This window comes from Xiphophorus hellerii, chromosome 5 (genome assembly GCF_003331165.1).
Source record: "Xiphophorus hellerii strain 12219 chromosome 5, Xiphophorus_hellerii-4.1, whole genome shotgun sequence".
NCBI lineage: Eukaryota > Metazoa > Chordata > Actinopteri > Cyprinodontiformes > Poeciliidae > Xiphophorus > Xiphophorus hellerii.
Genome location: NC_045676.1, coordinates 758366 through 784676, shown reverse-complemented (window position 1 = coordinate 784676; position 26311 = coordinate 758366). Strand labels below are relative to the sequence as shown.

The 26311-nt window shown below is 45.7% G+C and overlaps 2 protein-coding genes and 2 long non-coding RNA genes across 6 annotated transcripts; 2 read left to right on the top strand and 2 right to left on the bottom strand.

Annotated features, from left to right (window-relative positions):
• hmgb2a (high mobility group box 2a) lies at nt 1–2541 on the top strand. Its single transcript, XM_032562820.1, has 5 exons — nt 1–111; nt 1185–1344; nt 1423–1571; nt 1643–1817; nt 1907–2541. Exons 2-5 carry the CDS (start codon nt 1198–1200, stop codon nt 2081–2083), a joined length of 648 nt encoding a protein of 215 aa, XP_032418711.1. The 5' UTR covers nt 1–111; nt 1185–1197; the 3' UTR covers nt 2084–2541.
• Nucleotides 2542–3392: 851 nt separating this feature from the next.
• Nucleotides 3393–25258, top strand: wdr17 (WD repeat domain 17). Of its 3 annotated transcripts, none has more exons than XM_032562805.1 (32): nt 3393–3507; nt 6717–6855; nt 10276–10459; nt 10531–10761; nt 11463–11573; nt 11679–11819; nt 11889–12011; nt 12300–12487; nt 12562–12730; nt 13491–13579; nt 13644–13726; nt 13800–13886; nt 14379–14543; nt 14621–14736; nt 15129–15215; nt 15919–16068; nt 16131–16261; nt 17898–18023; nt 18928–19083; nt 19161–19225; nt 19350–19482; nt 19548–19636; nt 20248–20347; nt 20610–20749; nt 20826–20937; nt 21015–21156; nt 21236–21338; nt 21434–21535; nt 22187–22343; nt 22854–22921; nt 23519–23616; nt 23693–25258. In XM_032562805.1, exons 2-32 carry the CDS (start codon nt 6733–6735, stop codon nt 23857–23859), a joined length of 3936 nt encoding a protein of 1311 aa, XP_032418696.1. In that variant the 5' UTR covers nt 3393–3507; nt 6717–6732; the 3' UTR covers nt 23860–25258. The 3 variants fall into 3 exon arrangements, with proteins under 3 accessions (XP_032418696.1, XP_032418695.1, XP_032418698.1); XM_032562804.1 differs by having other exon boundaries at nt 13488–13579; XM_032562807.1 differs by lacking the exon at nt 3393–3507 and having other exon boundaries at nt 6705–6855; nt 13488–13579; nt 22248–22343.
• On the bottom strand, nt 7710–8836 carry LOC116719951 (uncharacterized). Its single transcript, XR_004339289.1, has 2 exons — nt 8295–8836; nt 7710–7874 (listed from the first exon to the last, which is right to left on the bottom strand). It is a non-coding gene; the product is annotated as an uncharacterized LOC116719951 (long non-coding RNA).
• On the bottom strand, nt 9070–16479 carry LOC116719953 (uncharacterized). The gene is made up of 3 exons (XR_004339291.1): nt 16468–16479; nt 10969–10974; nt 9070–9211 (listed from the first exon to the last, which is right to left on the bottom strand). It is a non-coding gene; the product is annotated as an uncharacterized LOC116719953 (long non-coding RNA).
• Nucleotides 25259–26311: the final 1053 nt, after the last annotated feature.

The following is a 26311-nucleotide window of genomic DNA, read 5'->3' as shown; positions in this document are numbered from 1 at the left end:
CTGACCAATCAGAGGGGAAGGGGAGGAGCTACAGAACCAGTTTTAGGCAGTGACAAACAGTTGCGCTTTCTTCCTCATTCAGTCGTTTACAGCTTGTGTTGGAGAAAACAGGTAAGAGACGCTGTTTCTGGCTAAATCAGCGGATTTTTGTCGCCATTCATGTTAAATAAGTGTTTAGGTTGTTTGTTGTCATTAATCCGTTCTTGTCGATCGAGTTGTCAAGCTTAACCTCCAGAAGCGAACTTTTTACGGCCTTTTTTGGCCGAAAGTGTAAATCTCAGCGTAATTAAAACGAACTTTATAACAAAGTAATCGGCGTCGGTTTCTAAGAACGGAAATGGGTAACTATAGTTTACGATGTTTTGCGGTGTGTTTTAAGTGGCGGAGTTGGTGCGTAACAGGCAGTTGAAACGCCATTTGGCTGCGCAGTGCTAACACGACGGAAACTCCGCAGTTTGCGCCTGAAACGGGCCGCAGGTCTTTTCTGACTGGGTTCCGTTTGTTGTGGTATCAGTCCGAGCCCGTATGGAGTTCTTGTGTTTAGGAACTGGACTGGGCGGTTCTGCAGGGGAACTTTTGGCGCAGTTGGGCGGTTTAGGCGGGAAGATACAAAATGGAGTCGCGTCTTTTTGTCCCGAAGAGCCAGAAATCCGATTAGCGTCTGAAGACGGCTCCTCCCGGCGTCTGGCTGGCTGCGCTAGGCCTCATTAACATGTAACACTCATTAAATACAGGTCAAAGGTCACTTTGCACAACTTTAACACCTTTATAAGGCTTATGATAACTTTTAGCGGGTTTAGAAGGTAAACACTGATTCTTATCAGGGATGTTTACATTATTTTCTTAACTGTTTCAATTAATGCAAGACTTATTAAGAATACAATTAAAATACATCTCAGTGAAATCTGAAAAGTGCAACTTTGACTTGAATTGAACATGTAATGAGAAAATAGACTTAAAGTTGATGGTGCCGTTTTAAGTACTGAAATAAGTTATAAAAAACGTTTGAAGTTGCAAAATGTGAAGATCTGAGTTTATTGGGTAAACTCATATTAAAACATTTTAAAAGTCATCAAACGTTCAAATGCTCTGCTCCTCAGAGGCTAAGCTAATGCTAATACTCCATCATTAAGTTTGAAATAATTGCGTCTTTTCCCAATCGCTCATATTTATTCTTTTTAAAGAGTAAACGCCGACATGACAAAGGACCCCAATAAGCCCAGAGGGAAGACCTCTGCCTACGCTTTCTTCGTTGCTACCTGCCGCGAGGAGCACAAAAAGAAGCACCCAGGAACCAGCGTCAACTTCGCAGAGTTCTCCAAGAAGTGCTCAGAGAGATGGAAGGTAAGCGGCGCGGCGCTAACCTGAATGTTTCCCAGTAACCTGGGAACTCTGGAGGTCTAAAATGCTTTGTTTTGTAAGACTATGTCAGCCAAGGAGAAGGTGAAGTTTGACGAGATGGCCAAGAACGACAAGGTCCGCTACGACCGAGAGATGAAGTCCTACGTTCCCCCGAAAGGAGCCAAGAAGAGCAAGAAGAAGAAGGACCCCAATGCACCCAAAAGACCTCCGTAAGTCAGCGCTCTTATCTGGTCTGTTAAAGAGTCTTATGATATTTATACGTTCATCTTTACGTCTGCAGCTCTGCTTTCTTCGTCTTCTGCTCCGACCACCGTCCCCGGATCAAGGAGGAGCATCCCGGCATCTCCATCGGCGACATCGCCAAGAAGCTGGGCGAGCTCTGGGCGACGCAGGGCACCAAGGACAAGGCGCCGTATGAGGCCAAGGCTGCCAAGCTGAAGGAGAAATACGAAAAGGTAGGCGCCCAGATGAGAGGAACCAGCTAACAGGAAGGTAGCGTGATGCTAACAGGAAGCTAACAGCTCTTCCTCCTCTTGCTCCTCAGGATGTTGCCGCCTACAGAGCCAAAGGCGGTTCAGGGAAGAGCGACGCCGGGAAGAAGAGTGGCCCCGGCCGGCCCCCAGCCAAGAAGGTCCAGCCTGCTGATGACGACGATGATGATGACGACGAAGATGAGGACGACGAGGAGGAGGATGACGACGATGATGACGATGATGAATAAGTGTCATGTGAAAGGATGTGAAGTTTGCGATGCATTGTTCAGCTTAAACCTGTTTTTTTTGTGTGTGTGGATGATTGCAACATTTAGCCTGCTGTCCCTGGTTCTGGTCCGGTTCTGCCGGACCGGGTCGTCTCCTTTCATTCAGGGATTTAGTTTCTAGCCTCCCTTTAGTCCGTGTCTGTTTCTACTGAACTCGGGTTGTTCCACCTTGTGAACGGCGCTGAACTGGACTGAAGCGCCAGCGGACGGCAGGAAGACATTTTGTTTTTTAAAGCTTGGTTCTGGAAGCACTGCTCGCGTTCTGTTCTAGTGGTGCCGTTTTCTTTCCCACTGTCGTTTTACCACCAGGATGTTTCTGTAGCGTCATTAAGATGTTGGCAGCCATTTTTAAAGTGGAACTTTAAAATCTGTAGAACGAATTTTTCTTTTTATAATAAAATTTTGTATATTGATTATAACTGCAGTTTGTGATTATTCCACATGTTCAACTTTCTGTCAGATCTGCTGAATAATAAACAGGAATTTAATATCTAAACTGTTTCTGCTGCATGTTTTAGTTTGGCTGTGCAGCAAATGGATGCGACTCCATGCCTGGTTGGAAAGAATCCAGCAATGATTCAGAGGAGCAACTGTTGCAGAGAAGGCTGAGGGGTTTCAAACTAGTGGAAAGTTAGCTGGAGGGAAAACCTTTAAATTTGGATGCGCCAGCAGCTGGGCAGAAGCGGAGCGGCTGGTTTGACTGATTCTCCTGATACCAGGCAGCAGCTCTTTTATTATTTAATTTTTATTCTCTGGCTGAAACTGAAAGAATAATCTAATACCAGGATTTTTGATCATCTCTACACAATTATTTCTATCCTTTGCAAGTCTAATTTGGTTGTCAGTAAATTTACATGTTTTATCTTATGGTGTAAAACTAAGGAAATGACTTTCATATGACCATAGAATAATCTTGACTATAGTTACAATCCAGTGCTAAGTTTAATATTTTATTTTTTTGAGTTCAGGTTAAAAAGTAAATGCCCAATTATCAAAGGATAATTTCATGCCCAGCCAAGTAAACCTGGGGACCAAATCTCCTTCTGCCCGAGGCCCCATGCCACCTGGAGCCAGCCCTGCTTCTGGAGCTGAATCTCCTCAGAAACCGCAGTTAAAGTTTAACCACTGATTTATTTTTATTTCAAAGTTGTGAATGAATTTAAAGGATTTGTTTCTGCTAAGCTTGAACATCCAAACAGGAAGAGCGCTGTAACTGACGCTCCCAGCAGCCAATGGCTGTTTAGTAGCGGCGATCTGGTGGGCCAATCGGAGGCGCCGCTGCGTTGGTCCCGCCTCCCTTGGACGACGCTGAGCCGCGGCGGCAGCGGGACTCCATTCAGCACCTGTGACCTGTCCACCGCGGACCGGCCTGCTGGCACCTGACGGTAAGACCGGAACCAGACACAGCAGAACCAGAACCACTCCAAAACCAGAACCAGGCCGCTGGAAAACAATAATGAACACAGCGCGACAGCGGAGGCAGCAGATGCTAGCCGCGCGTCCGTCACCGCGCTGCCGCCTAGGCGTCGCGCAGCGCGTCTTCCAGGGATTAGTTGGTGTCGCTGAGACCTGTTGCCGGTTCTGCCTCCTCCTGACACCCGCCCTCAGCCCCCAGACCTCCGACCGGGTGAAGCGGCAGCTCGGCTTCATCTCTATCGGTGATTCGGTTTAACGCGAACCCGTCCGGTCGCGGCTCGCGAGGAGAACCGTCTTTGTCACGAGTGGGCTCGTGCAGTGTGACACAGGGAGGATGTCTGGATGAAAACCCAGACACCCGAACCAGTCCTACCAGAACCGGACCGGTTTCATGGCTCTGGATCCTGCTGGGAGTTCTGGTATCACCTGGAGGCAGAACTGGGTTTACTGGAGCTGCGCAGTTAGAATGAATCATCACGGAACCGGCGGGGCGGACCAGAACCACCCTACCGGTTCCAGCTGAGGTCCATAAAACTCCAGCTTCAGAGCAGAACACGGTTTAGATCCAAGCTGAAGGCTAGGATGATCCAAACCCGACCAGAACCGGACCTAAAGATGACCAGAACCTGAACAACATGAGAGTTCTGGACTGAACCGGGCCTGTTACTTAGAACCTGGTCCATCTACGTTCCCACCGTCACCCAAACGGTGAACCGATTGCAGTTTTCTGGCCGATCCTCAGAAATCCTGAGCTGCCGATTCCGGTTGTTTGTCTGAAAGGTTGATAAATATGAAGAGCTGCGTTCACACAGCAGCAGGATTAAACGGTAAGACATTTTTCTAGACGATAAATTGTCCCAGAAGTTATAGTGATAAACGATAATATTGTTTTGAGACCATTTTCCAGTAATATAATGATAATAGCATAATAATGCACATTATCAAAGATCAATAAACTTTAAATTCTAACAAACATTTAATATTGGAACTGAAAGAAATGTTAAATATCCAAAATAAACAAAATAACAGAAACAACAAATGAAATGAATTATGAAAACAAAATTGTTCTTCAAATAGAAGGACTGGCTGAGACCAAAACACCAGACCGAAAACTTTTATCATCCGTATTTTGGTTTTGGCAGGAAGAAAAAAAAGATAAATTATGCACAGTATCCGCCTTTCCACGGCAGCCTGAACGATGTGTTCACCCAACAACAAAATATGATTTGTGCTTTCCTATGTGGAAGTAGATTTTGTCTGATTGTTTTAGCATAAAATTTGAAAAACATTGACACGAGTCTTTCGACTGCAAACACTTTGGAAATTAGTTAGATAATTTTGTTTGCTTGAACAATAAAAAACAACTGATTACAATAAGTGCCGATAAAATCTGTGAAACAACAGAAATATGACCTAACATGAATAATTCTGTGCCAATGCCAACAGGAATGTGAACATTTACTGAGTTTGTTGGGAACTGTGATGTTTTAGAGGAAGGGTCTGAGTTTACGCTGCTTTGTGCACCGAGGATGCAGCTGAAGAAAGAGCCAGTGACAAACCAGCTGACATCAGAAGTGCGTGTTGTGTATAATACACTAGGTCAAATTAAATACTGTTCAAGCAGATAACTGGAAGTAGCACATGGCAACGTTTATTTTCGAACCGGAACATCTCTTCTTCTTCACAGGTTCCGCTCACCTCTCTTGTGCACAGCAAGAGCGCCACCAATGGCGAATTGTTATATTTCGTTTACCTTCAGATTATACAACCAAACAGCCTCCAACACATAGGAGCATAATCAGACCAAAAGCGTCTAACAATCTTAATCCTGGAGGTTCCATCATTTCTTTGCCTGGAACACCACGGTGCGAAGAAAGAGCAGAAAACATGAAGAGTCCAGAATAATAAAAGTGTTCAGGTGGATCGTGTGTTTCTCCATCAGCGCTCGTTAGCCAGCCGAGCCTCCCTGATTCTGCTAATGAAGAGAATCTGCATGGAAATCAGTCGATTTGCACCTGACAAGACGAGGTCAGGGGAAAACTGGCCTGCAGGTGTTTGAAGATCGCCTTTGATTGATAAATGTTTTCATCCACAGCAGCAGTAATCAGCTGGTAAAATGAAGACAGGACTTCCTGCATTACAGAGGCAGATGTGCAGCAGGTGCCATGCGTCTGCTGAGCGTTAGCAGCCGATCAGCAGCAGAGATTAATTCAATCTGCTCTGTAATCATCTTAGCCTGCAGCCTGCAGGAGGAAAAGCGAACCGAGCCTGGAGCCGTCCGCGTGTTTTCATGTTCCTGAGCTCTTCTGGTTTTATTATGAATCTGAAAGGAACAGAAAATAATGAGCAGGTGAACCGAACCTGTCCACCTTACGAATAACGGCTACCATAAAACAACAAATATCAAAATCAGTCAACACAAAAAACCTCAGCTAACTTAAGGATGCAACAAGCTACTACTTTTGTTTTTGATTAATCAATTGATTCATTTTTTTTTTGGTCTTCTTGTGGGCTCTAGTGTCCCTTTTTCAAAGTAGGCTGACAGGAAAGGGGGAAGACATGCGGTAAACGTCGTCAGGTCCGGGAGTCGAACCCACGACAGCCGCGTCGAGGCCACGTTTGCCTGAATGTGGGTCGCGCTAACCCCTCCGCCACCACGGCACGCCCATCAATTGATTAATTTTGACTTTTAATCAGATTAAAAAAATATCTACGTTCTGCCGATTCGTCATAAACGCCTTTTTCATACAATATTAGAAGAAAGTTTGTTGACTGTTAGTTGATTAAATGATTAATAATTGGATTACAAAATGTTCCTAAAAGGTGGTTTTATTTTTATTTAACGTAAACGTTTATTTTAAATCCGGTTCTTACTCATACGAGGTTTTTTAATCTTGAATGCTAAATGTTTCTATTTGTGTACAGCTTTGCCTTCATGATGCTCTGATTATGTTGTTTTTTCAGCTGTTGATCTTTTTTGAGTCGATTCATTGACTTCTAAACTAGTTGGCAATAATTTGAATAATCAATTCATCCAATAAATCGTTCCAGGATTGCTAGCTTCCGCTAACTAAAGCCAACAAACTGGTTCTCCCTCCTTCAGATTCATGTGTTCATCTTCATGCGTTGATATCGATGTGTTCATATTGTCGTTGCTGATGGAGGCGGGTCGTTCCAGGTCTCTGCAGGTGAGGATGGCCAAGGTGAAGCAGGTGGGCCTCCTGGCCGCCGGCTGCCAGCCCTGGAACAAAGACGTTTGCGCCGCCAGCGGAGACCGCTTCGCCTACTGCGCCACGTTAGCCATCTACGTCTACCAGGTGAGGTCATGAGTACCTCTCCATGAATTCATTCATTCATTCATTCATTCATTCATTCATTCATTCATTCACTCACTCATTCACTCATAACCAGTGTTGGGTAAGTTACTTTAAAAATGTAATCCGTTACAGTTACAAGTTACCTTGTTTAAAATGTAATTGTAGTGTAACTTTTTCGATTACTTTTAAAAAGTAATGTAACTAATTACTTTTGATTACTTTTGATTACTTTGAGGTTTTAATGAGTATTGACCCATGTTCAACATTTAATTTTTGAGAACTGAGTGGGAACCTTAAAAGAGCACTAAGCTGAGAGGGAATTGCTGACAGGCAATCACAGGAGGTCCACAAGAAGAGATGCCAGCACCAGGCATGTAAGATTTTCTCAGACTCCTCTCATCGGGCCATACTCTTTTCTGCTCCTCCCCCAGGCTCTACCATTTACGCAGTTTGCAGACTAACACAAGCAGGTTCAGAAACCACTTCTTTCCTACAGCGGTCACCTTATTGAACTCTTCCCAAAGACCAGTCTTTCCTTCCCCTCTATCCATACCTTACTGTACCATCCCAACATTTGTACAGTGTTCCTCTTCAATTCGCACCTGTATAGCCCTATCTACAGTGGCTCTGCACATACATGCATTTCCCTAGGGGTAATTTATTTATTCTGCTGCACATATCTATCAACCATCTTTCCTTACCCTAGCTGTGAATAACTGCATTTTATCTCTAAATACTGCATGCTGTACAATCTGCACACGTTGCACTTGATTAGATGCCAAACTGCATTTCATTACTTCATACATGTGCAATGACAATGAAGTGCTCTAGTTTAGTAATAAATAAGCAAAGTAAGACTTTTACATCACATTTTATTTTTCTTGATTTTTTCTTTGCACACCCTTGCTTGTAAAATTAAACACGGCACAATACAGTGCATCAAGAATTAAGATGGACGATGGGTCCCGAGTATCAGATGGACTAAACGTGCCTTTCAGAAGAACGCCTGGATGCTTCCTCTGAAAAGAGAGAAAAAAAGATAGAAGAAAAATATACTATGATTAATAATTATATGTTCAAAGTAGCATTAATTGGGGCCTGCCCATAGCAATACATAAGGAGAGCAGTGACTGACTTGCGAAGCAAGTGATAAAATTCCACAAGCTAATGACTACTATTTAGCTAAGCTTAGCATTGATGCTAATTTTTAGTATCAGAACGCTGGGTCCAAACCGACGGGCACACTTTGGCAGGCCCCAGTTAAATTTCTTCAGGAATTTTCTAGTTTACTTTATGTTCATCATGAAAACCATAACACTGGCACATTGCATACAATGTCTCATGGGAAAGAATAGATTCCAACGTTTGTCATGCATCAACACCAAACAGTCAAATATTCGTAAAACAATACGCTTCGTCTATCAGTGAGTTGCACTTACCTCTAAATGTTTCCTCAGGTTTGACATAGATTGCTTCGACGTGGACAAGTTCTTGATAGCCGGCAAACACTTCTTGCACTGCACGGTTAAATTTGAGCCATTTTCACATATGTAAATGAAATGCTCCTTATATTTCCAGTGATGGAAGGCTGTCATTTTTGATGCGCTGCTTGAGCTGAAATGGAACCGTCCGCTCGCTTGCTGTTCCTCCAGGAGGCTCCGCCAGCACAGGACGGACCATCAGTGGCATTGCGGCTGGCAGATATGATAGAGACAAGGAGCCGTAGCGGGAAACGGCGATATAGGGCGCAAAGCAATAAAAATATCATTACATATTTCGCAAAGGTTTTTGTTCATATTTTTTTTAAAATGTAACTAAATTTGTAATTCTTAATATTTTCGGAAGTAACTGTAACTGAATTACATATTTTCTCATTGTAACTGTAACGAATTACAGTTACTCTTTTTTTGTAATTAAATTACGTAACGTCGTTACATGTAATCCGTTACTACCCAACACTGCTCATAACTATCACATATTCAAACAAAATATTTATTCAGTAAATAAATCCAGATAATTAGCTTCCAAGGTAAATATTTAGCTCCATGAATGTTTAGTGGAAGAGCTAACTCAGTTAGCTCGGAGCTAGCTGAGTTAGCTCTAATATTTAGTTAGCTAACTAAATGTTTAGTTTGAAGCCATGTTTGTTGGTTTAGTCTTTGTTGTGGGTTGTTCAAGAACAACTTAATCTCCTCGTTAGTATATATAGTACAGTGGTGAGTGTCCCCGCCTGTCACGCGGGAGACCAGGGTTCGATTCCCCGACGGGGAGTGAAGTTTGTTTCAGGTCCCTCTTGAAAATGAGATCTAGATCTCAACGGGGTTTACCTGATTAAATAAACGAAAAAAAAACCCAACTTAATCAATTTAGTAGGGCTATTTGCACCAGATGTTTAAAACAACAACATTTTTGAATATGTGTGAGCAAAATCTACAATAAATTATTTTTACTTATAGAGATCATGGAAGCTGTAAATTGTATAATCAGCATCAATACATCCTCAAATATTCAGATTATTCTGACATGCAAGCTTCTTTTGTTGTATATTAACTTGTCATCTGAGAGAAATCTGGCATAAAATATACCTTCTTCAATATGGAGGATTATAATACACACCGTTTTAAATTTGGCATATATCAAACAAAAGAGTAAAGGTTGGAACCTAGTTTGTTCACAAATATTTAACGGCTCTTGAAGCAGCTGTCACACATGATTGCTTCAGGGAAAGAGAAGTTGCTCAGCGGTTCAGTTAGTCTTAAATAACTTGTTGGCAGATGAAACATGTTAATCATTACCATACTTTTCCAATCACAGACTGGTAACTTTTTGCAGGCAACAAACAAGTAAGACAAATGTTACTAATGTGTAAAATATAAAACATGCAGAACATTTTTATAAATGTTTCTATGTATACTTGTTTTATTCAGATATACTTTTATCATAACGGCAACAGTTATGAAAAAACTTTGAACACATTTTGAAAACTGTGACTTTGAAAAATGAACCGTCATTTTTTTATTTTGTGACTAATTAACAGAAATTATTGCACACAACCTTTAAAAGTCATATTGATCAAATTTGAGAAATACCAGCCGCCGTCTCCAATGGTTGTTGTTTTTCTGTTGAAAATGCAACTTCCTGTTTTTGATTAGATTTCTAAATTTCTGTCCCAAAAGTCGCAGCACATGATGTTTTCAAGTGAACATCATCGGGTAAAATTAGTTTTTTGTTATAAGTGAAATATAACTAAAAATGGTTTGAAAATGTGAGCAGGAAGAATCAAACGTGATCCAGAAAGTTCTCCTCTGACGGCTGCTGACCCGTCTGAGGAGGGAGCTGCTTCCCAGGACTGATCCCTGAGGGACTCCCTGGCTCACCTTTGACCTTGTGCGGGTAAAGCAGATGTTTGTTTGCGTGCAGCTGGACCAGCAGTACAACGAGTTCAAGCTGCGCTCCATCATGTCGGAGCACAAGAAGACGATCACGGCCATCAGCTGGTGTCCCGACAACGCCGACCTGTTCGCCTCCGCCTCTGCCGACAACTTGCTCATCATCTGGAACGTGGTGGAGAAGAAGGCCGCCGCCCGGCTGGACAACACCAAAGGTAGGCGACCGAACGGGACTCTCACCTCTGACCTTTGACCACCTCTGACCTTTGACCTCCGTCCTCTCCAGGCGTCCCCGTCTCCGTCAGCTGGTGCTGGAACTCGGCGGACGGCGTGGCGTTCGTGTCGCAGCGCGGCCCTCTTTACGTCTGGGACTACCGAGGGTCTGACGCGGCGGTCACCGTCCACAAGGAGGCGCACTCCTTCCTGTCGGACATCTGCCTGTTCCGCTGGCACCCGAGCAAGAAGGGCAAGCTGGTGTTCGGACACACAGACGGCAGCCTGTCCGTCTTCCAGCCCGGTAAGTCCAGACCCGCGCTCTTTAATGTTGAGCTTTATTTAAACAGTCTGCATTCATTTCCAGTTATGGTCTGAGAGTTTGTTTAATGGGTTCGGTGGTTTTCAGCCTGAAAATGCTTGAGAAACACTGATCTAGGGAGATTGACCTTTGACCTCTAACCTGCTCACTGAGGCCTGTAGAGTCTGGAATGAAGCGTTGGGTTTGGACAGAAAGCTCGTCGTTTTGGCTCAGCGTAGCTTCGTAGTCTGCAGCTTACAGTTTAGATTTTCAGATATCTGGAAGGTAATTATGATTTTATGGTAACTCAGCCTGCCATACATGGTTGTTCCTTTGACCTTTAACCTGTACAGTTACATGGTTCTGTAAAAACTCTCAGAAAACAGCGACGTTCTGATACCAGAGATTATAATTTATACTTTTGAATACTTGAGTATTTTTATAAGTACTTCAGTACTTTCTCATGTTAAAACTTTTCACTGAGTAACTTTCGATTGTAGTTGAGTACCAATACTTTTACTCAAGTACTGGAGCTGAGTACTTTGCCCTAAACTGGTCGTTTCTCTGACCTCTGACCTTGGGATGAACCTTCTCTCAGGTGTTTTCTTCTCTGGGGGATGATACACTTTGTATGACCTTTGACCCCTTCTAAGCAGTTCTACTGAAGTTTCCTGTCTGACCTCTGACCTCTGCTGTGTGTCCAGGCAGTAAAAGCCAGAAGCACGTCCTGCGTCCAGAGTCCCTGGAGGGGACGGACGAGGAGGACCCGGTCAGCGCCCTGGAGTGGGACCCTCTGTCCATCGACTACCTACTAGGTCCGGTTCCGACCCGAAGCCTCAGTGCAGACGCAGCCTCAGGTTCTGATTGGGTTCTGATTGGGTTCTGATTGGGTTCTGATCCGCCGTCTTCTTCTTCTGCAGTGTCCAACATCCATAACGGCGTGCGGCTGGTGGACAGCGAGGGTCTGTCCTGCATCACGTCCTTCTGCTTCCCGTCCGCCGCCGCCTCCGTCCAGTGCCTGGCCTGGGTTCCCTCGGCTCCGGGGATGTTCATCACCGGGGGTGAGAGGCGCTGCAGGACCCTGGCTCTGAATGAAATCTGATTTGTGGTGAGACGTGCTGTTTCTGTAGACTCGCAGGTCGGCGTGCTGAGGGTCTGGAACGTGTCTCGCTCCACGCCATTGGACAGCTTCAAGCTGAAGAAGACAGGATTTCACGCTCTGCACGTGCTCAGTGCCCCGCTGGCCAAAAGAGGTAACTACACCTCCGATAACCTAACATGTAGACTGAAACTTCATTTATAACTGTTAGTCGATTATTGAAATCTCAGCTAAATTAATCATTCATTAATCTTAGACTGGAGTAAAATTTTTTTAGAAAAGAGCCGCAATTAGGTCAAAACTGTCCAAAAAAAACATTTTTCTATAAACGGCCTCAGCCTATTTTTTCCGGTAAATCCGTTCTTCCCACTCGGATCGTCAGTTTTCTTGCTGGACTTTCTGGACCGATGCTCAAGCTAACCGCCTCTGCTCCTCTTTGCAGCTCAGAGCTCCAGTTCTCCCAGTAAGAGCCAGCACACCAGTTCCACCAGCGAGGCCGTCCCTCCGCCGACCCTGTCCCAGAACCGGGCCTTCTCTCTGCCGCCCGGTCACGCCGTCTGCTGCTTCATGGACGGCGGCGTCGGACTCTACGACATGGGGGCCAAGAAATGGGACTTCCTGAGAGACTTGGTACGCCGCCAGCTGAGCGGCTGGCAGGACAGGAAGCGTCTCGGTTCGCTCTGACGTCTGTTTTCAAATTCCAGGGCCACGTAGAAACCATCTTTGACTGCAAGTTTAAACCTGATGACCCCAACCTGCTGGCGACGGCCAGTTTTGATGGAACCATAAAAATCTGGGACACCAACACGCTGACGGCCGTTTCCACGTCGCCCGGCAACGAAGGCGTGGTTTACTCTCTGTCCTGGGCTCCAGGTGGATCAGCTGCTAACACACCGCTAATATCAGCTAATGTTAGCATACCAGTTAATGTTAGCATATGAGCTAATGTTAGTATATGAGCTAGTGTTAGCATATGAGCTAGTGTTAGCATATGAGCTAGTGTTACCATGTAACTGTTAATTCATCAGCTAATGTTAGCATACCAATTAGTATTGACTTTTCAGTCAATGATAGTATATCAGCTAATAATATTAGCATATTGCTAATGTTCGCATACTAGCTAATACTAACATATAAGCTTATGTTAGCATTTGAGGTTATGTTAGCATATATGCTAATGTCATACCATACATTGCATATACTACCTAATGTTAGGATGTTGACAATTGTTGAGGTATCAGTTTATGTTAGTTTATAAACTGTAGCTGCTACTACCTGTGTTAATGGGTCCTACTGTGTTAAAGTTAGCTAATAGTAGCATTAGCTAAACTGCTAAGGTGAGCTAATAAGTTAACGCTACCTTACTTTTATTGTGTAAAGGTAAACATGAGTGATTGGATATTAATGGGAAACAGCTGGAGGTGTCATGCTCAGCATGAGGAGCAGGGCAGTGAGACGGTGGTGAGGTGTGAGGCAGGACTGGCAGCAGAGAGCATTGTGGGTCGGGCGAGTTTGTTTGTGCGGTCCTTCTGTGTTTCTTGGATCTGGAAAGTGTTAGTCTGGACGTCAGGAACCAGAAGGTTGCTGTGGTTCTTCATGGGAAAGCAGTTTTTCTCTGCTTGTTTCTAAGGAGACCTGAACTGCATCGCCGGAGCGACGTCTCGTAATGGAGCGTTCATCTGGGACGTCAGGAAGGGGAAAATCATCACCCGCTTTAACGAGGTCAGTTCAGGTCTGCAGACTTCGTGAAGCTGGAGAGGTTCTAACTGCTGCTGTTTTCCTTCAGCACGGTAAGAACGGGATTTTCTGCATATCGTGGAGCCACAAAGACTCCAAGAGGATCGCCACCTGCAGCGGAGACGGGTTCTGGTGAGCGCTGGTCCAACCGGGTTTAATCGCACAGCGATGAGGCGGAGCGTGTTTCATGTTCCTCTCTCTGCAGCATCATCAGAACCATCGACGGGAAAATCCTGCACAAGTACAAACATCCTGCTGCCGTGTTCGGCTGCGACTGGAGCCAGAACAACAAGTAAGACCTGAATATCTGTCCATCCGTCCGTCTGTCCATCCGTCTGTCTGTCCATCCGTCTGTCTGTCCATCCAATCTGTAGCTGTAAGCAGGTTGTTTGTAACTATCTAATAAGGTTTGGTTTAAAAACTCAGTTAATTGATTTAATCCATTTTCCTTTGAATGGCTCGATATCTATTCATAAAACCTTTAAATTGATCATTTTAATACATCTTTTCCCCATAATGCAGCTAAATATTTAACTTAAATATTCACTTTGAAGCTAAATATTCCTGGTTCTGGTTAAAGCAAAATATTTAAGTTACTAGCTAAATGTTTAGTTAGCAAGCTAAATATTTAGCTTCATAGCTAACTATTTAGTTTGAAGGTAAATATTTAGCTTTAAAGCCATGTGTCCTCTGTCCCCTCTGCCCCCTCCGTTCCCTCTGCCCCCTCCGTTCCCGCTGCCCCCTCCGTTCCCTCTGTCCCCTCCGTTCCCTCCGTTCCCTGCAGGGACATGATAGCGACCGGCTGTGAGGACAGGAACGTGCGCGTTTACTACCTGGCCACCAGCTCTGATCAGCCGCTCAAGGTTTTCACTGGACACCTGGCCAAGGTGTTCCATGTCCGCTGGTCGCCGCTCAGGGAGGGAATCCTCTGCTCCGGCTCTGACGACGGGTGAGGTTCTGCACCAACTGGGCCTCTGGCTCAGAAAGCTGTTCTGGTTCTATGGTTCTGGTTCTGTGTGTGAGCAGAACGGTCCGGATCTGGGACTACACCCAGGACGCCTGCATCAACGTTCTGAGCGGACACACGGCGCCGGTCCGAGGCCTGTTGTGGAACACCGAGGTTCCCTACCTGCTCATCTCAGGTACAGAACTGCTGGGACCAGTACTGGACCAGTACGACCCGCTGGGACTTGCAGAACTATTTGTCCATAAGTTTGGCTTCCAGCTGCAGTTTGTAACTTTGATAAAATAGTTTATATTTCTGTGGAATGTGTCTTAAAGTCGTGACGGTTTGATTTGATATCTGTGACGAAGTGGATCTCTGGGCTCTGATTGGTTGGTTGTGGTGAGGACGCTGCGTTTATCCAGACGTCAGCAGCAGCTCCTTGTTTCCCCAGATTATCCGTCTCATAACAAACTTCCACAACATGGAGGCAGATTGAGCTGATATGGAAAAGCATTTTAATAAGCTACTGCAGCTTTAAGACGGGAACGGTCCGTCCTCATTGGTCTCTGGTCCCGGTCGGTTCTGCAGGGTCCTGGGATTATACGATCAGAGTGTGGGACACCAGGGACGGGACGTGTCTGGACACCGTCTTCGACCACGGAGCCGACGTCTACGGTGAGACACCGAGAGACACCAGGAGCCCCTGCTGAGGCTGTCCAGCTCTCTGAAGTCCTCCCTGTCCCCCATCCTCCTCTTGGTAACCCTGTGTCACCCCGTCCTCCTCCCTGTGTCCCCGTCCTCCTCTTGGTAACCCTGTGTCCCCCCGTCCTCCTCCCTGTGTCCCCGTCCTCCTCTTGGTAACCCTGTGTCCCCCCGTCCTCCTCCCTGTGTCCCCGTCCTCCTCTTGGTAACCCTGTGTCCCCCCGTCCTCCTCCCTGTGTCCCCGTCCTCCTCTTGGTAACCCTGTGTCCCCCCGTCCTCCTCCCTGTGTCCCCGTCCTCCTCTTGGTAACCCTGTGTCCCCCCGTCCTCCTCCCTGTGTCCCCGTCCTCCTCTTGGTAACCCTGTGTCCCCCCGTCCTTCTCCCTGTCCCCACATCCTCCTCTTGGTAACCCTGTGTCCCCCCGTCCTCCTCCCTGTGTCCCCGTCCTCCTCTTGGTAACCCTGTGTCCCCCCGTCCTCCTCCCTGTGTCCCCGTCCTCCTCTTGGTAACCCTGTGTCCCCCCGTCCTTCTCCCTGTCCTCCCGTCCTCCTCTTGGTAACCCTGTGTCCCCCCGTCCTCCTCCCTGTGTCCCCGTCCTCCTCTTGGTAACCCTGTGTCCCCCCCGTCTTTCTCCCTGTCCCCCCGTCCTCGTCCCGGTCCCTCTGTGTCCCCCCAGGTCTGACGTGTCACCACAGTCGTCCCTTCACCATGGCGAGCTGCAGCAGGGACAGCACCGTCCGTCTCTGGTCCCTCACGCCGCTCGTCTGTCCTCTGCTGCTCAACATCCTGACGGAGACGCCCTGGGACCGGATCATCGGGAACACAGGTGAGCCCCGCGGGAGGCCTGGTTCTGGCCCGGTTCTGGTTCTGACCCGTCTTTCCCTGCAGACGCGGCCATGGTCCCCGGCTCGCCGCCGCTGCTCTGTGGGAAAGTGTCCAGAGACATCAAGCAGGAGCTGGACAAGCTGAGCGGAGACGGCCGGTCCAGGAAGCTGCGCTGGTTCTCCGAAAGTTTCTGTGTGAGTTCAGGCTCAGCAGGGGGTCTGATGTCATCAGGATCAGCAGGGGGTCTGATGTCATCAGGATCAGCAGGGGGTCTGATGTCATCAGGATCAGCAGGGGGTCTGATGTCATCAGGCTCAGCAGGGGGTCTGATGTCATCAGGCTCCTCTTCATCAGGCAAACTTTCTTGGTTAAACTTTATCCTCGAAGGGCCAGTATCTACAATCAGCTTTGATCTTGGATCAGAAACAAACCTGCAGTGTTGCTCTGATTCATGTTTGAGAAATCCTTTAGTCTCCATGGCAACCATTCAGCTGCTAAAAGCCTGGTGGACCTAGCCCCGCCTTCGAGCCACAGCTCCTCCCCCACTCAGCTCCTTCAGACTAGCCAGCAGCTGCTGGAATTGCTGAGCCCAGAGCAACGCTGGTAAAAACATTAAAGGGTTAATAGAGGAGCCATATTGGGATGACTTCCTGGAGGCGGAGCTTCAGACAGGACAGCAGTTTCTTAAAGAGACAGAGACCCAATTTCAAGGCGTTAAATCAGGAAGTGAATTTCTGTTAAGTCATATTTAATTTTTGTAACAACTGAAGGTAACATAGTTACATGATAGAGCTATTTGTAGCACTGTGGTGCTGGAAAACACGATACTGGCCCTTTAAGAGGCTCACTGTGACTCTCATGTTTCATCTAGACCAGGGGTCTCAAACTCCAGTCCTCGAGGGCCGCAGTCCTGCAGTTTTTAGATGTGCCACAGGTACAAAACACTGGATTGAAATGACTTAATGACCTCCTCCTGGTGTAGATCAGTTCTCCAGAACCTTAATGACCTGATTATTCTGTTCAGGTGCTGCAGCAGAGGCTCATCTAGAAGTTGCAGGACTGCGGCCCTCCAGGACTGGAGTTTGAGACCCCTGATCTAGACGAAGTGTAAAGATGTTTTTCTGATATTCTGGTTTTATAGTTTTTATAGTTTTATGGTTTTTAATAAATTTTTAAAAATTTCATTAAAATGAATTTTCTAGCTCTGGCAGGAAATATACTTAGAAGCCTAAATATCCACATTGTTCTGTTTTTTAGTAACTTGATGCTTTGTCTAAAATCTTGCAGTTTTTCCCTGATTTGATGAAAGCTGATGTCAGAACTGATAATGTCTGCAGAATAACAACCTTTTTTCTGAGCTCTTCTTCTCGTGTGAAATAGAGGCAGGGTAGCTGTCCCGGTCCGGTCTGCCGTAGAACCGGTCCCTCTGGGCCTGGAGCAGCTTCCTGCTGAGCCTGAGTGACCGGATAAACAAGCAGCAGCGGATAATGACATAATCAGCTCACGTTGCCTCCTTACCTCTAGCGCCCCCTGCTGCTGTCCTGCTGTAACTCCAGCCCTTCTGCCATCTTTAATAAACATTCTGGTGATGAATCTCAGGGAAAATAGTGAAGCTAACCTGTAGAGGGCGCTGTTAGTTAAAAACCAAACCTCATCCAGTCTTTTTCTGACGCTTCAGTTAAAACGAGCAGCTGCATAACATAATCTCTGCATTCCGGGTAAATCTTTAATCTGCTGATGGCCGGAGCCTCCGTCGGCTGGTGGATCGGACCGTTTGGTTCCGGATGAGGTTCTGTTGGATGTGTTGAGCATGTGCAGTGTCGCCCTCAGCCTCCAGGGGGCAGCAGCAACCTGTGGGACCTGGTGTTCGTCATCAACGGCCAGGACGACTCGCTGCTTCCTGCCAGCTACAGCAAAGGCGTGATGCACATGAAACACCTGGTGAAGTTTAAAACGGTGAGCCGCTCAGGTAACCCTGCAGGCTCCGCCCCCAAGCAGGCAGACAGCCAATCACAAAGAGAGGCATCTAAAAAAAAAGCGTCTAAATTTAACAGTAGGAAATGAGAATCAGTAGTGCTTTAAACTTTACTAAACTGTTCATAACCACAGAAACTAAAAGATGTCAACATATTAAAGAAATGCTTTTATTTTGAAATGGTTCAGTGTTTTCTCTGAACAGAAAAATAAATTTTTTGTTAGTTTAATCTGAAGTGTGAAAAATAGTAAGACTGTAAAAACAGCCCAAAAATATTTTTTATTATTTTTCAGACAAAAATGAAAAAGTTAACTAAACAAAAAAACCAGCAATAAAAAGAAAAATTCAAGTTTGAAAAGTAAATTATTTAGTGATGTGTTTTGTTTTAAATTTATTTTTTATAGTTTGAAAAATAATTTGTCATATATTTTCAAATTGAGTATTGTTTTTTTCCTTTGTATTTCTTTTATTTCTATTTTGTATTTTTATGTAATATTTTAATTAGTTAATTTGTTAATTTATCACACTAAGAAGTAGCTTTTAAAATAAAATCAGTGCTATTAAAATACATATAAACAGAAGCTACCAGATGTGATACGAGGCAACACAAAAAGATTTAATTAGTTAATAACAAATTTACAATATAAACACACTTTGTAGAATTTTTTGTAAGTAGATTAAACTAAATGATCAGTTAAATAATGTACATAGGAAAATAGATCAAAGATCAATAAACAAAATAAGACTTTTTACTTTGCTAATCTGATAAAAAAGAAAAAGAAAGAAAGAAAACCAGACTCATTTATGTTTTAATGTTTTATTATTTTATTGTCTAGTTGTTTTATTTTTTAATCTTTTAATGTTTTATTTTTTTAATTGTTTCAGTCTGAAGCTCAGGAGCTGACGATCGTTAAGATGTCGAAGTTCGGCGGAGGAATCGGCGCGCCGAGCAAAGAGGAGCGTCTGAAGGAAGCAGCAGAGATCCACCTGAGGCTGGGTCAGATCCAGAGGTACTGCGAGCTCATGGTGGAGCTGGGACAGGTGAGAACCGGGTCACCGGCCCAAACACAGGTTCTGTTCAGCTCCTGTCTGTTCCCTGAACTCGCCGTCTCTTTCAGTGGGAGAAAGCCTTGGCGGTGGCGCCCGGAGTCTCCATGAAGTACTGGAAGAAACTCATGCAGAGGTAACGCACTCAGAACCAGAGCCAGAGCAGGTTCTGGTTCTGATCTGGTTCTGGTTCCATTCTGGTTTTGGTCCTGATCCGGTTTTGGCTCTGTTCTGTCAGTAACTGGGTTGTGTTTCTGCAGACGAGCCGATCAGCTGATGGCCGACGATAACGACGACGCCATCCCGTACTGCATCGCCACCGGCGACATTAAGAAGCTCGTATCGTTCTTCACCAGCAGGGGGCAGCTGCTGGAGGCCCTGCTGATCGTACAGGTAACCGAGGGGGCGGGGCACCAGGCGCGTCCAGCAGGCCGGGTCTGAGCAGCCGCTGTTTGCAGGGAGCGTGTGAAGGGAACATCCGTTCCCCGCAGAGTTCGTCCATCAACCACACGACCAACGACGTGGACAACAGGCAGCAGTACCACAGGTACGGAGGCGGCAGAAACCCAGTAAACTGATAAAGATCCACAACACTAGCTTAGCTTAAGTTAGCTTCTTTTAGCATACACTAGATTAGCTAATTTGGCCTAGCCTTGCCCATCTTTGCTAGATTTGGGTTATCTTAGCATTTCTTATTTTAACCCGCATTTGTTTAACTTGGATTATATTAGCTTTAGCTATAGCTTGGCATAGCTTGCTTTATCCCAAGTTAGTCAAAGCACAGCTTAACTAAATTTAGCCTGTCATAAGTTAGCTTATTTTGGCTTATGTTGTCATAGTTTAGGAGTTAAATTGGCTTAGCTAATGCTAATTTAGATTATTTTAGCTTAGCACTGTTTAGCTTCCTTTATAAAATAAGATTTAAAATTGCAAATAATTTAATCCCTTGTCAGCATATTTTAATTTAGTTCAGATTAGCCTAATTAGCATATTTAGCTTAAATGATTTTAGGACAAAAGCAACCTCTAAGTGAAATACTTTGTAATATAGTTTTAATTTTTTACACTAACCAGTTTCTCTGTGTTGTTTAATCTGTCAACAGTAAATCTTTATCATAAACTCAGTGAGCAGAAATAATAAGAACCGTTTCGTCTTCAGCCTCCTTCATCACGTCTGTCAGGAACTAGCCGAGTGGTACTTCCAAGATGGCTGCTCCGTCCTGGCCGCATGCTGCCACCTGGCGGTCGACAACATCCAGGTAGGTTCCTCCAGGTTTCTCCAGGTTTCTCCAGGTTCCACAAGGGTTCTCCAGGTTTCTCCAGGTTTCTCCAGCTTCCTCCAGATTTTTCCAGGCTTCTATGTTCCCCCAGATTTCCTCCAGGTACCCTTCAGGTTTTTCCAGGTTCCTCCAGATTTTTCCAGGTTTCAATGTTTCTCCATGTTTTTCCAGGTTTTTCCAGGTTCCTCCAGGTTTTTCCAGGTTTCCTCCTCAGTTCTGAAGCCATGTTTCTGTCCTGTAGTCGGCCATGGCCAGCCTGATCCGGGGAAACGAGTTGGAGCTGGCTGCGTGTGTGGGACTGGTCCTGGGAGAAGCAGCCAATCAGAGCACGGCTTACTGCCTGGAGCTGTTGGCCAGGAAGTACATGACGGCCCCAACATGGTAGACATGCAGTCCGCTTCTACGTGAGGCGTTTCCGTGTTTGCTGCTGGTCTGTTAGGACGTCTGTTGTTCTCAGGGAGCTCTCCGCTGACCTGCTGCAGATGATCCCTGATAATCACGTCTTACTGGCCAAGCTGTGCGCCTTCCACCCAGGAAGTGCTGCAGAGATCAACCAGCTGCACCAGCGCGTGAGGCGACCTCGGCCCAGATTACTGTTTGACCGTATTCTCTGGGATTTAAATCGTTGTTGTTTTTGTCGTTGCAGTGCGGCCTTCCCTCCCTGGATGAGTGTGCGGATCTGGCGGTAGCCGCGGCGGCCGACGGCGATCTGTTCTCTGCCATGAAGTTCCACCTGCTGAGCTCTGAGCCTGAACTCGCCCTGCAGATGGGCCTCGGCTTCCTGAAAGGTAATTGTTTGCTCTGCTGCGTGTCGACTGTGAGCGGACGCCCGCTGTGAATCTCACACTGCGTGTCGCTGCTGATCAGAGCAGCTGGCCGGATCTGATTGGACGGTGGACGGCGTTCAGCCAATCCTGGATCTGCTGAGCTACATCCGGACCGACCGCCTCGTCCTGCCCAGGCTCACCCAGTGAGGAACTCGGCTCCGCAGGACGACAGGCCGTCGTCCTGGCTGTCGTAACTGTGTGTGTGTGTTTGTGTGTGTGTGTGTGTGTGTGTGTGCAGGGAGCGCAGTGAGCTGCTGATCCTGTGCGGTTACATTGGAGGCCTACTGGCCATCAGACGGAGCTACTGCAGCATCGTTCCTGCTCTCTACGAGTTCACCAGGTACGAATGAACCAACACACCCGTAACCATGGTAACCAGGCTCACTGTGTCCTCCATGTTTGTAGTCTTTCATGAGTGATGCACTCTGCAGAAAGCTTCTCCACTGGAGTCTGAAATAATGCAGAAAATTATAAAATTGTAATGGAATTTTATAATGTGTGTGTGTGTGAAATAATTACACACACACACACGGAAACGAACCAGTCACATTATGTTTATCAAGGACGTTCTGGACGTTTTGACATTAAATAAAAATGTTAATTTTTTACCCACAATTTTGTTAATAATAAAGTAGATTAAAAAGTCAAATGATGATAATAAAACATTTTTTAAAAACTCAAAGGAAACCCTGAAGGTGAAAACCTGCAGCTTAGATAAATTTTCCCATTTTTTCTCATCTTCTCTCCAACTTTCTGAAATTCAGAGACGTTTTATATTTACAGGTGATGCCAGTAAAATCCCATAAATGGAGAATAATATTCCAGGACAAACTTCCTGTTTTAACTCTGAGATGTTTTTAAAAAGTTTGGATTTTTATCAGGAAATAATAAACTGCTGAAGTCTCTGAACATAAAATTATAAAGCCGGAAAAACAACCAAATTACAGCGAACTCATTACTAAAACCTCCTGAGCTGTGGCGCCCCCTGCAGGTGCAGCAGCGTCTCCATGGCGACGGCAGCAGCCCCTGACCTCCCTCTCTGTGTGTCTCAGCCAGCTGCTGAAGCGGCGGGAGGTCGGCGTTCCTCTGCAGATCCAGCAGCTGTCGGCGGAGCTGGAGGCGTGGCGCGCGGCGACGCAGCCCGACAGGTCGGACAACGCCGCCGCGCTCACTTCCTGCTCTGCTGCTCAGGTCACCGTGGCAACGCAGCAGAGCGGGGGAGAGCGACGAGGAAGAGGAGCAGATTTGAGACCAGAGGGAAAATGATTCCTGGTTTTATTCTGTTTGAAACCATGAAAATCTGAAAAGTGTGGCGTGCATTTCTACCTAGCCGTAAATAGAATAGAATTCAACTTTATTGTCATTGCACTGTCACAAGTACAAGCAACGAGATGTAGTTTGCATCTATCCAGAAGTGCTCTACAAGATATAAATATTTATTTACAGATGTACAAGACTATGTATGTATGGACTAAAGTTTCCATGGTTACCATGGTTACGTCTCTGACTAACCAGCTGATTGGCTTCTGAAGGTCATTGAGGGTCTGCTCTCCACACTTTTCAGATTTTAATTTTAAAACATTTCCTCCTCTTCATCACTCTCTTCTTCCTCCAGTCCAACCAGTCCAACCAGTTCAACTTGTCTCTGTCGTCCCCAGTCCTCCATCAGAGAGTCAGAGGGAAGAGTTCAGCCGCCTGCAGAGGAAGATCCAACTCACAGAACCAGGTAACCGGACCAGAACCCTGTATGGAGCCGGGCCAGAACCCGACCAGAACCCTGTATGGAAGCAGGCCAGAGCCGCCGTCAGTACGGAGGGCAAACAGTCCCAAATTACAATAAATAACTCAAGAAATAATGATTTATATCTCAGTAGTTGCATAAAATTGAGAGTATTTCATTTAAATATATAAATTAATTTTTCATAAATTACTTAAATGTTTTATTATTTCACTAAATAAATTAAATATTTAAATAATTAACCAGTTGGTTTGGAAATATTTCAGTCACATGATAAATGAATAAATGATTTGATGGTTTATGTTCTATGGAAGAGACCAAATTAAATAAAATTAAGTAAATAAACTTCTCATTAAATAATGTAACATATTTTAAATGATGAAATTAAATAACTGGTATTTTAAAAATAATAATTAATTTAAAAATATGTAAAATTATTTCATCCTGCATTTGTTTTTAAGTGTGAAGACATTTAACTGGATGATCCAGATTATTACATACAACGGTTCTGATCCGGTCCAGCGCCGACTGGTTCTGATCGGATCCAGTTCTGACCGTCCTGGTTCTGGTTCCGTTCTCCTCCAGGCGCGCTGGTTCTGGTCGGACCCGACTACGTGACGGGCTCCAACCTGCCGAGCCATTCGGACCTCCACCCGTCCTGCTTCACCGGACACAGGATCCAGGTGAGCGCCTGTGCGGTTCTGTTCTCCGAGGTTCCGGGCCGGCGTGACGCTCCGGTTCTGGTTCTGTTTGCTTCAGGGTCCGGTGTTCCTTCTGGAGGACAACAAGTCGGCCATTTCTCTGAACGACGCTCTGATGTGGGCCAAGGTCAACCCGTTCTCCCCGCTCGGAACCGGGCTGCGGATCAACCCGTTCTGACCTCAACCGGACCGGACGCAGAGGGGGCAGAACCAATACCGGGCTGAACAGAACTCTTACTGATCACCTCACAGTACAAAGAAAGTTACATCTGCTGCAAACATTACAGAACCAGAACCAACAGAACCTCCTACTGCTTCTGTTCTAGTTCTGCTGGTTCTGCGGGGTCCGGTTCTGCCCATCCCGGTTCTGTCCCAGAAGTCTCATCCTCCATCCAGCTCTGCTGACCTCAGTCCGACTGCCATCTTGTTTCTGGAGAGAAGAGGCTTCCAGGGTCTTGACCTTTGACCTGCTAGCTGCGGCCTGTAGGGTCAGAGGTGAAGCTCCGGGTTTCTGATTGTGTCTTTGAACTTCAGATGACCTCTGACCCCTCCCAGGTTGAAGGGTCAGAAGTCAGTTTGGCGTCGTGTGGGAACAAACCAGGAAGCAGCAGAGCGTTTCCTGTTTCCTGTTTCCTGTTTCGATTGGGCCAGGGGCGCCTCTATCGGGGCAGAGCGGGCGGCCGTGGCCCCCGGGGGGCAGCTGGTCGCCCTCAAGAATCATGTTGAGTTCATACAGACATTAATATAAAACCCAGTACACCAGTAAATACAAAATAGTGTCAGGATGTAGTGGTGAGGCAGCAGACCCAGGTAGAGATGAATAAGATGGTTTAATGAAAATCAAAGTCCAGGCAGCAAAAAGGAGCGCAGGACAAATGTTCACAACTGGTGACACAGGCAGACTGGACAGGAACGACGAGGAACCAGGAACACAGGTGGGTTAAATACACAGAGGGAGATCAAGGAGACAAGAAACACCTGGGAGGAACAATCAAGGGGAGACAGGACAACATGGAGACTCAGAAACTCAGAATAAACACAGATAAGGAACAGATCCTGACAAATAGTTCTTTATTTATTAGTTCACACTCAACCGGGTGTTTATAAAAACCAATTGGTCCGAGTTTGAATTTTTTGTGAAATTAAACCGAGTTTTCTAGTGGATGAAACGCATCGAAGTGTTTTATTTTCCCAGCTAGCCGGCTGTGTTTGGACTAGGCCAGAGTTCGGAGGCGCCTCTGTTTTAAACCAATCATTAACCGTTTAATTATAAATATGGATCTGAGGCTCATTAAAACGGGAAAGACGGCCATTTTAATTTTCCAGCTGTCTTCTGCTGCTCCTGGTTCGGTTCATATGAAATTATTGACTCATAGTGAAGATTTCCTTAAACTCCTGATGATGTTTTATGTTGAAACTGGGAGTTTACTTCCTCTGTACTGTGACTTTAAGAGGTCAGCTGCAGGTTGTTGCTTTTTTAGACCTGGTGTAGCTGTGACATGAGAAGTTGACCTCTGACCTCTCAGTTTTTGTTTTCCAGCTGAGCGTGTACATAGAGGGTACAAACCTGGTTATTAGACTGGAAAAACAAGAAAACTGGAATAAAGGGAAGAACGCAGACCGATGGCAGACTCTGTTTTTTGGATTCAGATTCTTTACACGTTTATGTAAAAAATATCAGTTAAAGTAACTTAATCAGATGTTCTGATGTTCAGCAGCAGGAAGCTCCTGGGTTTGAATGTTAAAACGACGAATCAGAGGAAAATGAAAACAGCTGAATCCAGACTGTAGAAAAGAAGAAACATCGATCAAATAAAACTGAATCTATTTTCTAAAAAATCTGAATAAAAAGAATGACTACCTTGGGCTGGAAATATAGATTTGTTATATTTTGTTCAAATTTGTTTTTTCTCCACATTCGCCCAGTTTTTATGAAGCATAGGTTGGAAACGTGCATCAAAATATTTGTTATTGTTACAAAACTTGTATATTTAAAAAAAAAAGTAATGTCCTTACAGCTGTCCATGGGCTGCCCTTATGATGGCGGAGGGCTGCCCCAGTGATTACAGGAGCTACGCTGCCTGGGGCTTCATGCCCCTGGGATGAGGAACCAGACAAAGTGCAGCCAGAAGACCTTTGCAAACCGTGTTCCCTCGCCCGGACTCGGGTCACTGGGGCCCCTCTCTGGAGGTGGACATATTTCCACTCTTTAGTTGCCCGTGATGAGCGGCAACTCACCATGGGTGGGCATTCTTGTTGCCCCCCATCTTGGTGTCTGTACGTTGGGGTTTACCCCGATGAACGAGAGGGTAGCCTCCCTCCGCCTACAGGTGAGGGGTCAAGTTCTGACTGTCGTTTGTGCTTACGGGCCGAACGACAGTTCAGATTACCCACCATTCTTGGAGTCCTTAGAGGGGGTACTGGAGAGTTCCCCCCCTGGAGACTCCCTTGTTCTGCTGGGGGACTTCAACGCTCACGTGGGCAATGACAGTGAGACCTGGAGGGGCGTGGTTGGGAGGAACGACCTGCCGACCTGAACTCAAGCGGTGTTCTGTTGTTGGACTTCTGTGCTCGTCATGGATTGTCCATATCGAACACCATGTTCAGGCATAAGGGCGTCCATATGTGCAGTTGGCACCAGGACACCCTAGGCCGCAGTTCGATGATCGACTTTGTC